This window comes from Felis catus, chromosome C1 (assembly GCF_018350175.1).
Source record: "Felis catus isolate Fca126 chromosome C1, F.catus_Fca126_mat1.0, whole genome shotgun sequence".
Taxonomy (NCBI): Eukaryota; Metazoa; Chordata; class Mammalia; order Carnivora; family Felidae; genus Felis; species Felis catus.
Window position 1 is genome coordinate 141,953,708 of NC_058375.1, and position 14,508 is coordinate 141,968,215.

General features: G+C 36.9%; 1 protein-coding gene across 5 annotated transcripts in view; it reads left to right on the forward strand.

Annotated features, from left to right (window-relative positions):
• RIF1 (replication timing regulatory factor 1) overlaps nucleotides 1-14,508 on the forward strand; it is a 74,154-nt gene that overhangs the window by 27,906 nt on the left and 31,740 nt on the right. For all 5 annotated transcript variants that reach the window (XM_023259316.2, XM_023259319.2, XM_023259318.2 and 2 more), the window contains exons 17-20: nucleotides 507-580; nucleotides 1,029-1,209; nucleotides 2,520-2,627; nucleotides 2,985-3,134. In XM_023259316.2, coding sequence (XP_023115084.1) covers nucleotides 507-580; nucleotides 1,029-1,209; nucleotides 2,520-2,627; nucleotides 2,985-3,134 — 513 coding nt within the window. The remainder of the gene's footprint in view (nucleotides 1-506; nucleotides 581-1,028; nucleotides 1,210-2,519; nucleotides 2,628-2,984; nucleotides 3,135-14,508) is intronic.

Consider the following 14,508-nt stretch of genomic DNA (forward strand, 5'->3'; position numbering starts at 1 on the left):
TATGTTAAAGGGAAAAACTGATAACAGTAATAAGTTAATGTAAAGAAACATGGCAATATTAATGGAACTGTTTTTCTGAATTACATAAAAAGTTCTAGAAGGAAAGTTTTCTATTTACTTATACATAGTAATAGTGGTGGTTACTGTTTAAAAATTTGGAAGCATAGTAACAGTTGCTTGATTACGATGAAATAAACATAACTACAAGATGTAGGTATTTGTTAGTCCAGGACGTTTTAACTTAATGTTCTTTTTATGTCTGGAATATTCCATTCCTCAATTGCTCATGTAGATGGAATAGCTGTCATTGAAATATAAAGAGCTTGATTTTTATGTGTGGCTTATAGAAATATATTTGCTGACATTGTGTCATATCCTAAGTAATAGGTAAAGTTAAATTATTTGTAGCTTAAAAGGATCCTATTTAACATAATTGTAGGAAACGTGTAACAAGATTATACTCCTTATAACAAGAAGATTGACTGCAATCTCCTGTCTTTCTTCAGGGGACTCCTGCTTTGTTCTTAATTCAGTTAATTTTCAACAATAATCTCCTGGAATATGGTGTAGAAGATGAAAGGTAATTTAAACTGAAACTAGGCTTTTTTATGTTTTATTTTTTGAGAGACAGAGACAGAGCATGAGCAGGGGAGGGGCAGAGAGAGAGCACAGAATCTGAAGTAGGTTCCAGACTCTGAGCTGTCAGCACAGAGCTCGATGTGGGGCTCAAACCCACGAACTGTGAGGAGATGACCTGAGCTGAAGTAGGACATTCAACCTACTGAGGCTCCCAGGTGCCCCCTGAAACTAGCCTTTTTATAAACTTGGAAAGGTGGCTGTTTGATGAATGAGAGTCTTGAATTATATACTATATCATTTTTTAAATTAAAAATATCAAAATAAAACTTGGGATTTATCATTTCTTGTTTCCTTGGCAGTTACTTTTGGAATCTTAGTAGTGTGGTGTAACTAATGTATTTTGGCAAAATGCACTCTGGTTAATGCATGGCTCAAAATTTTTTCTTCAGGTTTTTTCTCAATCTGGAAACACTTGTAGGCTGTGTCCTTTCTGGACCAACTTCACCACTAGCTTTCAGTGACTCTGTTTTAAATGTTATTAATCAAAATGCAAAGCTGTTGGAAAACAAGGAGCATCTCTGGAGAATGTGGAGTATTATAGTCACCCCACTAACTGAATTGATTAATCAGGTATGACATAAGTGCTACATATTTCCCATAAAACTTAAGTTTGAATTTGAATAGAAGATGTTAAAAATTTTCTCCTGTGGGATTAATTTCCTATTCTTTATATTAGTTGATTTCTTTTCATTGCATTTCTGCCTTTTTTGAGAAGGTATAACTTAATGGGGACTAATCAGCTCCATTGTTTCCAGTAGTGATTATAAAGCCAGAAGTCTCAGGTCTGTTACATACAACTTTTCATATTTATATTTCAATTTATTTCATTATTTGTACTATTATGGAAGAGTAATGTTCTTCTTGACTAGACTGTATATTAAGATTTCCATGGGCAAGCCATGTTGGTGATTGTGGCAAAGGCATATACTAGTCCCTGAACCGGTAATCTGCTGAGAGTTGACTAACCCTTATCATTTAAATACTTTAAAAAGTTACATTATTGGCAGGGGTAAGGAGCTCAAGTTCTGTCACTACTAATAAATGGTTCATCAACTGCTTTGTCAGTCTTTAAATGGAAGTATGTTCTGGGAAATACTCTGCTGTGATTCTGAAATAAACTGAAGACTCAAAATTCATTAAGTGATAATATAATAGCCATTATTTTTACTTCTCAATTCACATCATTTAACATTCTTCTGGAAGAAAAAAGTTTATATTCCTAAATAATTTTCTATTATTTGAAGGATAGCAATTCAAGTTCTTGCTTGAATCCTACCTTCTATGTATAGTAGAAAATTTTGGACTTCTGGGATTTTTTTTTAAGGACTTAAACACCGTGCATTGTTTCTCACGGTTGCTGTAACACATTACTTTAAGCTGATGGCTTAAAACAACAGGGATTTAGTCTTATAACTCTGGAGCCCAGAAATCCAAAATCAGTGTGTTGGCAGGCTTGGTTTTTTCTGGAGCCCTGTGGGAGAATTGTTCTATTCTTCTCAGTTAGCTACCTTTGGTTGCTGGCAGTTCTTGATTGTTCCTAGGGTTGTAGACCCATCACTCTAATCTCTCCCTCCATCTTCACATGGCATTCTTACCTGTGTCTTTTTTGTCTATCCAAATTCCTTTTCTCTTATAAAATACTAATGATTGGATCAGGACACACCCTAATCCAACATGCATTCATTTTAACTTGATTACATCTGCAAAGTACTTATTTCCAAATGAGGTCATATTTGCAATTAGAGGACTCAGGAGTGCACTACCTCTTGAACATCTCAATACTGGGGGACATAGTCTTACTATAGATAATAAGATGGTACTACATAGACTAGAAATAGATGGTAATTTGCCTAATTTCTTCATTATTTTTCTTGTTTCAGACCAATGAAGTGAATCAAGGTGATGCCTTAGAACATAACTTTAGTGCCATATATGGTGCATTGACTTTACCAATAAACCATATATTTTCAGTACAGAAATTTCCAGTGGTAAGGCAATGTCACATTTTTTACGTGAAGAATTTACAATTTTCTGAAAATGTTATTTCACCCTTTATAATGAATTCCTACAGTAATTTTTCCTGAAATGAGATTTCCTTATGACTTAATTAGCTTAGGGTAAAGGAAAATGGTGAAGGAAGAAAGAAATTTCTCTTGACCTCTGATAATTGTGGCATTATTACAGTTCTTCAAATAGAATTCTGGAGGGGTGGCGGACTTAAATACTGTACACTAATGTCTTCTATGACACCTTAAATGTTACAGTGGCTTTTTAAGGTATAGTCTCTTAGGTGTTTTATATGCAGATAGACATTTTAAAATTTTCTTTCTTACTGTTAATTTTAGGCTACCATGAAGACCTTACTTAGAACTTGGTCAGAATTATATAGAGCATTTGCCCGCTGTGCTGCTTTGGTGGCAACTGCAGAAGAGAATTTGTGCTGTGAGGAACTTTCTTCCAAGATCGTGTCCAGTTTAGAAGATGCAGGCTTTTCAGTGAGTTTATCCCATACTGACCTTGGTTGTATTTAAAGAATACTTTCCAAATAAATTGAGATGACATATGTGAACTATCATTTATTAATGCTTTTAGTTGATAAGGGACTAATACATAAACAAGTAACAGCACTGCAAAACAGTTTTGTGTCTTTGGTCTACAAGACTCTAAAGTCCATGTTTCAGGACCAGTAACATGGAGGCACTTTTAGTACTTTCCTACACAGGCAGTGCTTGTGTCATTCTAGATTAACAACACAAGGACCTTGTCCTGGTGCCAGCTTTTCTCATATTTATCTGTTAGGTCTTCAAAGGCAATCCTTTAGAAGTTTGTAGACTTAACAGCAGAGGACTGTTTTTGTACCTTTCCTTTATTTAATAAAAGAGGCAAATGCTTTCAATTGGTTTATATCACTAGAGTAGACTTCTTTTTTGTATTCACACAAATAATTTACATATTGATACCTATGTACATGAGTACTGTGTTCTTGCCACTTGAATTCTGTTATATAACTCTGAAGCATGCTTTTTTCATCTGGAAATATGGACTTCTATCATTTGATAGTGGTTATCACTGTTAAGAAAAGTAGAGATACTGGGGCACCTGGGTGGCTCAGTTGATTAAGTATCTGACTCTTGGTTTCTGCTCAGGTCATGATCTCATGATTGGTAAGTTCGAGCCCTGCATCAGGCTCTGCACTGACATTGTAAAGCCTGCTTGGGATTCTATCCTCTCTCTCTTCCCTCTCCCACTCTCTTGCTTGTCCTCAAAATAAGTAAAAATAAACTTAAAAAAAAAAAAAAAAGAGGAACAAGAGCTAGGAATTCATCTTTCAGATTTTTTATTGCCCTTACAGTATCTTTTTAAAAATATTGGTACAATTTTGATACGATAGAATTTGTCAGGATGACTTTAAAAATGTCATCTTATCACTGAAAAAAACTTCTGTAGCACTTAGGGTAAAAATCCAAACTACTTACAACTGCCCGTGAGGCTGATACTTCATTCTCCAAGGGGTCTTTCCTAATTAAGTTTGCCAATATCTATGGTAGCACCTTGTTATTTCCTTTTTGGCACTTCTGTCAGAAGCATTTGTGTACTTGATTATGTTACTTAACACTCCATGAAGTACATTCTGTCTTCATATGTATCCCTGGCATTTATCTGGCACATAGTGAATGTTTTTTTTAAATCCAAGTTAACGTATAGTACAATAGTGATTTCAGGAACAGAATTTAGTGATTCACCACTTACGTATAACACCCAGTGTTCATCCCAGCTAGTGCCCTCCTTAATGCCCATCACCCATTTTGCTCATTCCCGCCCCCCCCCCACCCAAACCTCACCAGCAACCCTCAGTTCTGTGTCCTTAAGAGTCTCTTATGGTTTGTCTCCCTCTCTGTTTTTATTGTATATTTCTTCCCTTTTCCTATATTCATCTGTTTTGTTTCTTAAATTCCACATGTGAATGAAATCATATGGTATTTGTCTTTCTCTGACTTATTTCTCTTAGCATAATACACTCCAGTTCCATCCATGTTGTTGCAGAGGGCAAGATTTCATTCTTCTTGGTTGCTGAATAATATTCCATTATATATATTACACCTTGTGTATCCATTCATCAGTCAACGGACATTTCGGCTGTTTCTATACTTTAGCTATTGTTGATAGTACTGCTGTAAACATTGGGGTGCTTATGCCCTTCGAATCAGCATTTTTGTGTCCTTTGGGTAAATGGCACATAGTGAATTTGTTGAATGATTTTATAACTGTTAGGGAGAATGTCAGCCCATACTTTTCATCTTTTAAATACTGTCTTGGTTACACTTTCATCTTTGTTCTCTTCTGAAATAAGTTTAGAATCTGTTAAGTTTTATGAAATACTCTTTAGATTTTGTTTGGCATTGGTTGGTTACGTTGAATTCATAGAGAGATTTGAGAAGTACTCTTTATTATGTTGAATCTTTCCGTCTAAGAATAATTATGTTCATATATTTAGCTCTTCTAAGGTTAACCTATCTTGCTTGTTTTGTTTTTTTTTTTTTAAAGCTGGCTTTCAGCCATTACAAAGGTCCATCTATTCCTACCTGCCACACAAATACCCGTAACGTGGTTGTTTCTGTAGTATTTATAAAAGCTGTTGCTGATGTGCATTTCTTTATATCGAACCAGACTTTTTTTCTTCGGATACCCTTAGTCACAGTGAAATTCTTTTCAAACATTGCATATATATAGTGTTTTAAGATTTTTGCCTGTATCTCTGTTAGTGAGATGGAAATTCCTCATTGTCTAATTTTTGTCTAGTGTAAGAACGTCATCTGTGGTTGTATTTATTGTTCGTTGATTATCACCATTGAAAAAAATTTTTTTTAATGTTTTATTTACTTTAGAAAGAGACAGTGTGAGGAGGAGAGGGGCAGAGAGAGAGAGGGAGACACAGAATGTGAAGCAGGCTTCAGGCTCTGAGCTGTCAGCACAGAGCCTGATGCGGGGCTCAAACCGCGAGATCATGACCTGAGCTGAAGTCAGAAGCTTCACCGACTAAGTCACCCAGGCACCCCGATTAACACCATTTTTGAAGTCACTGATAAATTCTATTGTATAAAAATACAATAATCAGAATTATCCCAGTATTGTGGAGAAGAATGTTATACTTGACACTAACATTGTATGTAAATTATTCTCAAATCTTAAAAATTTTAAAAATGTTGAAAGTACATTAAAAACTCTGAAAAGATGGGTTTCTAACTTTTAAATTTTCAGTGTCATTACTATATTACACCGAATGTTTTTGTTTCCATTTTCTGGGTAAATTTGTAGCTTACATCTGAAGGTGTCACTTTTTCATCTTTTCCAATATATGCATCTAAGGCTACTCTTAATACTGCTCTTAATGATTATAGGATATTAATTTTTTCTTTAATTTTTATTTTGGTTCAAGTATAGTTAACGTACAGTGTTAAGTTACTGTTTCAGGTGTGAAATACAGTGATTCAGTGATTCTGTACATTACACAGTGCTCACCATAAGTGTACTCTTAATCCTTTTCATCTATTTTACCCATCGCTGCTGCCCTCTGGTAACCATCAGTTTCTTCTCTGTAGCTAAGAGTCTGTTTTTTGGTTTGTCTCTCTGCTGTTGTTACTGTTACTATTTTTAAGTTTATTTTGGGGGAGAGAGAAAGTACATGTCAGGGAGGGGCAGAGAGAGAATCCCAAGCAGGCCCTTCACTGTCAGCCTAGAGCCTGACACGGGGCTTGAACCCATGAACTGTGAGATCATGACCTGAATCAAAGTCAGATGCTTAATCGACTGAGCCAACCAGGCGTCCCTGCTGTTGTTTCTTTTGTCTAAAATTCCACATATGAGTGAAATGACATACTTGTTTTTCCTTGACTTACTTCATTTAGCATTATGCCCTTTAGATCCATCCACCTTGTTGAAAATGGCAAGATTTCATTTTTTTTTTTTTTTTTTGGCTGAGTAATAGTCGATTGTATATATACACTGCATCTTTATCTATTCATCAATTGATGGACAGTTGAGGTGCTTCCATAATTTGGCTATTGTAGGTAATGCTGCAGTAAACCTAGGAGTGCATATGTCTTTCAAATTAACATTTTTGTATTCTTCGGGTAAATACCTATGGTGGAGGATCATATGGTAATTCTATTTTAATTTTTTGAGGAATCTCCATACATGCTGCACCAGTTTGTACTCCCACCAACAGTGCATGAAGGTTCCTTTTTCTCCACTTTATAGTCAACACTTGTTTCTTGGTTTTGATTTTAGTCATTCTGACAGATGTGAGGTGGTGTCTCATGTGGTTTTGATTTGCATTTTCCTAACTTGTGCTGTTGAGCATCTTTTCATGTGTCTGTTTGGCCATGTGTATGTCTTCTTGGAAGAAATGCCTGTTCATATCTTCTTGCCATTTTTAATTGGATTATTCTTTGGTTTTTTAAAAAATGTTTTAATGTTTATTTTTAAGAGAGAGACACTGTGAGAGAGGGATGGGCAGGGAGAGAGGGAGACACAGAATCCGAAGCAGGCTCCAGGCACCGAGCTATCAGCACAGAGCCCGATGTGGGGTTTGAACTCATGAACTTCGAGATCATGACCTGAGCCGAAGTCGGACGCCGAAGTCGGACTGAGCCACCCAGGCGCCGTGGATTATTTGTTGTTTTTGATGTTGGGTTGTAGAAGTTCGTTATTACTTGGATACTGCCCTTTTTATGAGATGTGTCATTTGCAAATATTTTCTCCCATTCCATAGGTCGCCTTTTAGTTTTACTGGTAGTTTACTTTGCAAAACTTTTTATTGTGATGTAGACTCAGTCATTTATTTCTGCTTTTTCCCTTGCCTAAGGAGACATACCTAGAAAAATGTTGCTATGGCCAATGTCAGAGATAATTACTGTGTGTGCTCTCTTCTAGGATTTTTATGATTTCATGTGTTACATTTAGGCCCTTAATCCATTTTGGGTTTCTTTTTTTGTCTGGTGTAAGAAAGTGGTCTACTTTTATCCCTTTGCATATAACTGTCTAGTTTTCCCAACATCGTTTGTTGAAGAGACCATCTTTTTCTCATTGCATAGTTTTTTTTGCCTCTTTTGTCAAAGATTGTATAGTCATGAGCTTGTCATGGGCTTTCTGTCCTGTTCAATTGATCTATGTGTCTGTTTTTGTGCCAGTGCTGTACTGTTTTGATTACTATAGCTTTGGTAGTATATCTTGATATTGGGGATTGTGAGAGCTTTAGTATTCTTCAAGATTTCTTTGGCCATTTGGAGTCTTTGTGTTTCTATACAAATTCTAGGATTAAAAATGCTGTTGGGATTTTTTTTTTTAAGGGATTTAATTTTTTTTTTTAATATTTATTTATTTTTGAGACAGAGAGAGACAGAGCATGAGCATGGAAGGGGCAGGGAGAGAGGGAGACACAGAATCTGAAGCAGGCTCCAGGGTCTGAGCTGTCAGCACAGAGTCCAGTGTGGGGCTCATACTCGTCAGCTGCGAGATCATGACCTGAGCCAAAGTCAGAAGCTCAACCAACTGAGCCACCTGGGCGCCCCAATGGGATTTTTATAAGGATTGCATTAAATCTGTCAGTTGCTTTGGATAGTATGGACATTTTAACAATTTTTTTTTTCCCTGTCTGTGTGCATGGAATATGATTCCATTTGTGTCATCGTCAATTTCTTTCATCAGTGTTTTATATACTTTAGGTTACAGGTCTTTCATCTCCTTGGTGATGTTTATTCCTAGGTATTTTATTATTTTTGTGCAATTGTAAATGCGATTGTTTCCTTAATTTCTCTTTGTGCTGTTTTCTTTAGTATACACAAATGCAATGGATTTCTGTATACTAAGTTTGTATCCTGCGACCTTACTGAATTCATTTATCAATTCTAGCAGTTTTTTGGTGGCATTTTTTAAAGGTTTTTTTCTAGGTTTACTATTATGTCATCTGCAAATAGTTTTACTTCTTCCTTACCAGTTCGGGTGCCCTTTATTTCTTTTTCTTCTTTGATTGCTGTAGCTAGGACTTATAGTACTATGTTGAGTGAAGGTGGTGGGAGTGGATATCTTTGTCTTATTCCTGACAATAGGGGGAAAACTCAGTTTTCACCATTGAGTATGATGTACACTGGGTTCTTCAGATATGGCCTTTATTATGTTGAGATATGTCTTCTCTAAACCTACTTTGTTGAGGGTTTTTATCATGAATGGGTGTTCTACTTGTCAGATGCTTTTCCTGCATCTATTGAAGTGATCATGTGGTTCTTATCCTTCCTCTTGTGATATATCATGTTGATTTGTGAATATTAAACCGCCACTGCATCTCAGGAATAAATCCCACTTGATCATGGTGAATTATTCTTTAATGTATTTTTGAATTCCATTTAGTAATATTTTGTTGAGGATTTTTGCCTCTGTTCATCAGAGATACTGGACTGTAGTTCTCTTTTTTGTAGTATCTTTATCTGGTTTTAATATCTGGGTAATAGCGCTCATAGAATGAATTAGAAGCTTTCCTTCCTCTTCTATTTTTTGGAATATTTTGAGAACAGTTATTAACTTTTCTTGAAATGTTTGGTAGAATTAACCTGTGAAGCCATCTGATCCCGGACTTCTGTTTGTTGGGAGTTTTTTGGTTACTGAATCAATTTCATTGCTGGTAGTTGGTCTATTCAAATTTTCTATTTCTTCCTAATGCATTTCTAGGAATTTATCTATATTTTCTAGGATGTTTAATTTGTTGGCATATACTTTTCATAATATTCTTCTATAATACTTTTTATTTCTGTGGTGTCAGTTATTATTCCTCCTTTTTTTTTTTTCCAAAGATTTATTTTTAAGTAATCTTTACACCCTAAGTGAGGCTCAAACACACAACCTTAAGGTCTAGAGTTTCATGCTTTTCTGGCTCTGTTTCTCTTTCTGATTTTGAGTCCTCTTTTTTTGTTGATAAGTCTGGCTAAAGGTTTAGCAGTTTTGTTGGATTTTTCAAAGAAGCAGCTCTGGTTCATTGATCTGTTCTATTGCTTTTTTTAGTTTCTAATTCATTTGTTTCCTTCCTTCTACAATTTTGGGTTCTGTTCTTTTTCCTGCTCCTCTAGATGTAAGATCAGATTGTTTATTTGATATTTTTTTCTTGCATCCTGCAGTAGGCCTGTAATGCTATAAACTTCCCTCTTAGAAACACTATTGCTGCATCTCACAGGTTTTGAACCATCATTTTCATTTGTTTTCATGATTTGTTGGTTGATCCATTCATTGTTCAGTGGCATGTTATTTAACCTTTCTGTATTTGTGTTTTCTTGAGCTCTCATTTCATAAGGTTGTGGTTGGAAAAGATGGGTTGTATGAGTTTGATTTTTGAATTTGTTGAGAGTTGTTTTGTGGCCTAACGTGGTTCATTCTGGAGAAGGTTCCATGTTCACTGGAAGAGAATGTGTGTTATGCTGTTTTAGATTGGAATGTTCTGAATATTTCTATTAGATCCATCTGTTCCATGGTACTATTCAAGAGTATTTCCTTCTTGATTTTCTGTTTGGATAATCTATCTATTGATGTAAGTGGGTGTTAAGTTCTCTACTATTACTGTATTACTCTGAATTATTTTATGTTTGTTATTAGCTGTTTTACATATTGGGTGGTCTCATGTTGGGTGCATAAGTATTTACAATTGTTTAATCTTGTTGGATTATGATTATCCTTTATGATTATATAGTATCTTTGTTACAGTCTTTGTTTTAATCTGTTGTGTCCAGAAGTTGTGTTTCTACCCCAGCTCTTTTTCCACTTTCATTTACCTGATTAATTCTTTTGCATTCTTTCACTTTCAGTCTGCATGTGTCTTTAGGTCTGACATGTGTCTCTTGTAGGCAACATATAGATAGATCTTGTATTTTTTTTATTCATTCCATTACTGTTTGTCTTTTGATTGGAGCATTTACTCCATTTACATTCAAAGTAATTTTTGAGAGGTTTGCACTTAATTGTCATTTCGTTTCTTGTTTCCCTGTTGTTTTTGTAGTAGTTCGCTGTTCCTACCTTGTTCTCAGAGTTTCCTGGCTTTCTTTCGTGATATATTTGGATTCCTTTTTTTCTTTATTTTTTGCATATCTATTACTGGTTTTTGATTTGTGGTTACTATTAGGTTTGTATGCAACATATTTTGCATGTAGATAGCAATTTATGTTAAGTTGATCACTACTTGAGTTTGAACTCATTCTTTACTCCTGTCTCTACCTGCCCTGTATTTTAGATATATGGTGTCATTCTTTACATTCTTTTGTTTTGTGAATCCCCTTACTGATATTTATAGATATACTTCATTTTACTGCTTTTTGTGCTTCCTGCTTTTCTTCTACTTAAGGTCCATTCCACTCAAAGAGTCCCCTTTAACATTTCTTATAGGGCTAGTTTTTTGGTCATGAATTCCTTTATGTTTTGTCTGGGAAATTCTTTATCTCATCTTCTATTCTGAATGATATCCTTGCTGGATAGAGCATACTTGGCTGCTGGTCTTTTCTTTTCTTTTCTTTTCTTTTCTTTTCTTTTCTTTTCTTTTCTTTTCTTTTCTTTTTCTTTCATATTCTTTGAATATTTAATGTCCCTCTCTTGTGGTCTGCAAGGTTTCTGCTGAAAAAATCTGCTTATAGGCTTAAGGGTTTTCACTGGTATATAACTGTTTCTTCTCTCTTGCTGTTAAAATTCTCTTTTTATCACTGCTTTTTGCCACTTTTATTACTATGTATCTTGGTGTGGACCTCCTAGGGTTGATTTTGTTGGGGATTCTCCTGTGCCTCCTGAGTTGGATTTGTTGACTTTCTCAGGTTTGGGAAGTTTTCAGTTATTTCTTCAAATTTTCTGCCCCCTTCTCTGTCTCTTCTTCTGAGATCTCTGTAATGTGGATATTACTATGCTTGATGGTATCACTGAATTTCCTTAATGTTTTCTATCTCTTTATTCAGGGTCTCACTGAGATTCTCCAATCTTTTTCCAAGTCCAGTAGGCATCTTTATGACTATTGCTTTAAATTCTCTATCAAGCATATTATTTATTTCCATTTCGTCTATTAGTCTTTTGTTATGATTTGTTCTTTTCTTTCATTTGGTGCATGTTCCTCTGTCTCCTCATTTTATGTAATTCTGTTTCTATGTGTTAGGGAAGTCAGCTGCATCTCCTGCTCTTGCAAGTGGTGGCCTTATAAAGAGAGGTCCTGCAGTGCCCTGTATTTCAGTGTCCCCTATTCATCAGAAACTCGTTCTTGAGGGTGTCTCATACATGTGTTGTATGTGCCCTGCTGTTGTGTCTGAGTCGCTTTTGTCTTCAGTCCAGTTGTCTGCAGTGGTTCTCACTGTTGGCTAGGTTTGTCCCTATGTTGTTAGTAGGCCAGTCTGGTACCGTCTTGGGCTTGAGTTGAGTCAGACCAGGTGTTTGCCAATAGCAAGGAACTCCGTGTTACTGTCCCTATGTTCCCTGAGAAGCTTTCATTGGTAGGTGGGGCCTGCAGGCAGTCCTAATGTCTGCCCCGAGTCCACTGCTGGAGCCACAGTTAGAATGGTGTATGTGGTTATGTTCCCCTCTCCTGGGGTAGGAGTCATTTTGGAGTCCTCGTGATTCCTGTTGGGACAGTTTGCCCATTGCCATACCATGGGCGGGCTGGAGGGGCAAGTCCACAGAAAAACACAGGTGCAGGGCAAGACTTTAGCATGCTAATTGGAGAATGTTCATGCTGCGCTAGCTCCTGTGTATGTCCATGTGTCTAGCCTGGGCATTGGGAAAGAAGTTGGACCTGCCAGCTCTTTTGTTCTTACAGAAGTCTCCTAAGGACCCCTGCTCATCCAGCACTTGTTTGAAGTTGAGTCATAAATGTCTTTCCCTGTGCTCCAGGTGTTTCTCAAACTGCTGCGTCTATGCTGTATCTCAGTAAGTTTGTTTGTTATGCTGTTTATGGGTGGGGACTCAAGTTTCTCCTGGCAGTCCCGGCCCAACCAGCTGATTTTTGAAGTTCCAAGTGTTGAGCCCCACTGATTGTAAGAACTCCCAAAGTAGCCCTTCTGTTTTTCAAAGCCATATGTTAATGGGGATTCATCTTCCTGGTGCCTGGCATGGGGTCTGCTTCTCACCCTTCTCTGTGCCTGCTGTCACCTTCCTTACTGGGGACCATTTTGTGAGTCAGCTTGGTTCCCAAAGGCATCTCCACCCTTCCTACTGCTTTCCATATGGCCCCTTCTCTACATTTAACCATGGAGAGTATGTTTTGCCAGTCTTTGTGTTGTTTTCTGGGTGATTTGCACTGATGTGAGTGTTACCTAGGTGTATTTTGGAGATAGGGTGAATTTAAGCTCCTTTTACTCTGTCATCTTCCCCCTACCACCTGTTATCTTTTTTTTAACGTTTATTTATTTATTTTTGAGGGGGGTGGAGGAGGGGCAGAGAGAGAGAGGGAGACATGAATCTGAAGTCGTCTCCAGGCTCTGATCTGTCAGCCTGGAGCCTGCACGGGACTTGAACCCACGAAGTGTGAGATCATGACCTGAGCTGAAGTCAGACGCTTAACCCCCAGGTGCCCCCTACCACCTGTTTCTAAGAGCCTTGGTAAAGTATCTCCCTGATTGTGAATTTGATATATTTGAACATGTTTATTACATATTTTGATGCTACGTCATCATGCTTATAGGTTCGTGACTTTGTCTTCATGGTAATTAATTCCTCTCTACCTTTTTGAATTTTACCTACTTGATACTAACTGATATGAATATGCTCATGCCTTTTTGAGAATTTGTGTAATCTTTTTTTATTTTATTTTTTATTATTTTGAGAAAGACAGAGGGCACAAGTGAGTGAGTGGCAGAGAGAGACAGAGAGAAGCAGAGGTGGGGCACAAGCTCACCTGAAGTGGGACTTGAACTCAAGAACTGTGAGATCATGACCTGAGCCAAAGTCAGATGCTTAACTGACTCAGCCACCCAGGTGCCCTGTGTAATCTTTTTTGAAAAAAGAAACTTGCCGTGGGGTGTCTGGGTGGCTCACTTCGTTAAATGTCTGACTCTTGATTTCACCTCAGGTCATGATCTCACATTTTCTGAGACTGAGACCCTCCTCAGGTTCTGTGCTGGATGTGGAGCCTTCTTGGGATTCTCCCTACCACCCACTCCTCCCCCTCCTGTGCTCACTTGCATGCTCCCCCTCTCTCAAAATAAATAAACATTTTAAAAAATAACATGAAGGGGCGCCTGGGTGGCGCAGTCGGTTAAGCGTCCGACTTCGGCCAGGTCACGATCTTGCGGTCCGTGAGTTCGAGCCCCGCGTCAGGCTCTGGGCTGATGGCTCAGAGCCTGGAGCCTGTTTCCGATTCTGTGTCTCCCTCTCTCTCTGCCCCTCCCCTGTTCATGCTCTGTCTCTCTCTGTCCCAAAAATAAATAAACGTTGAAAAAAAAAAAATTAAAAAAAAAAAAATAAATAAAAAAAAATAAATAAAAAATAAAAAATAACATGAAAAAACTTACCCAGCAATACAAAGAAAATTGCATGAAATAATACAGTTTGACAAATTATTATACGAAATACTTCTGTAGCCATCACCAAGGTCAGTTATAGAGCATTGTCAGCACCCCAGATGCTCCTCCTATGTGTCTTTTGCAGCATATAAATAAATATGGAAGTCTTTTTAATAAGTAGAGATTTAACCTTGTATTTAATAGGAAATGGAGTATGTGTTTTAATCTTTAGCTTCTTTCAGATATACTGTTAAAACTTCTACTCATCTTTTAGATTTGAAGAGTTCATATCTGTAACATTCTACCCCAGCAAGTAAAGACATTGATACCACTCCTACAAATTTTTATACTTACCACC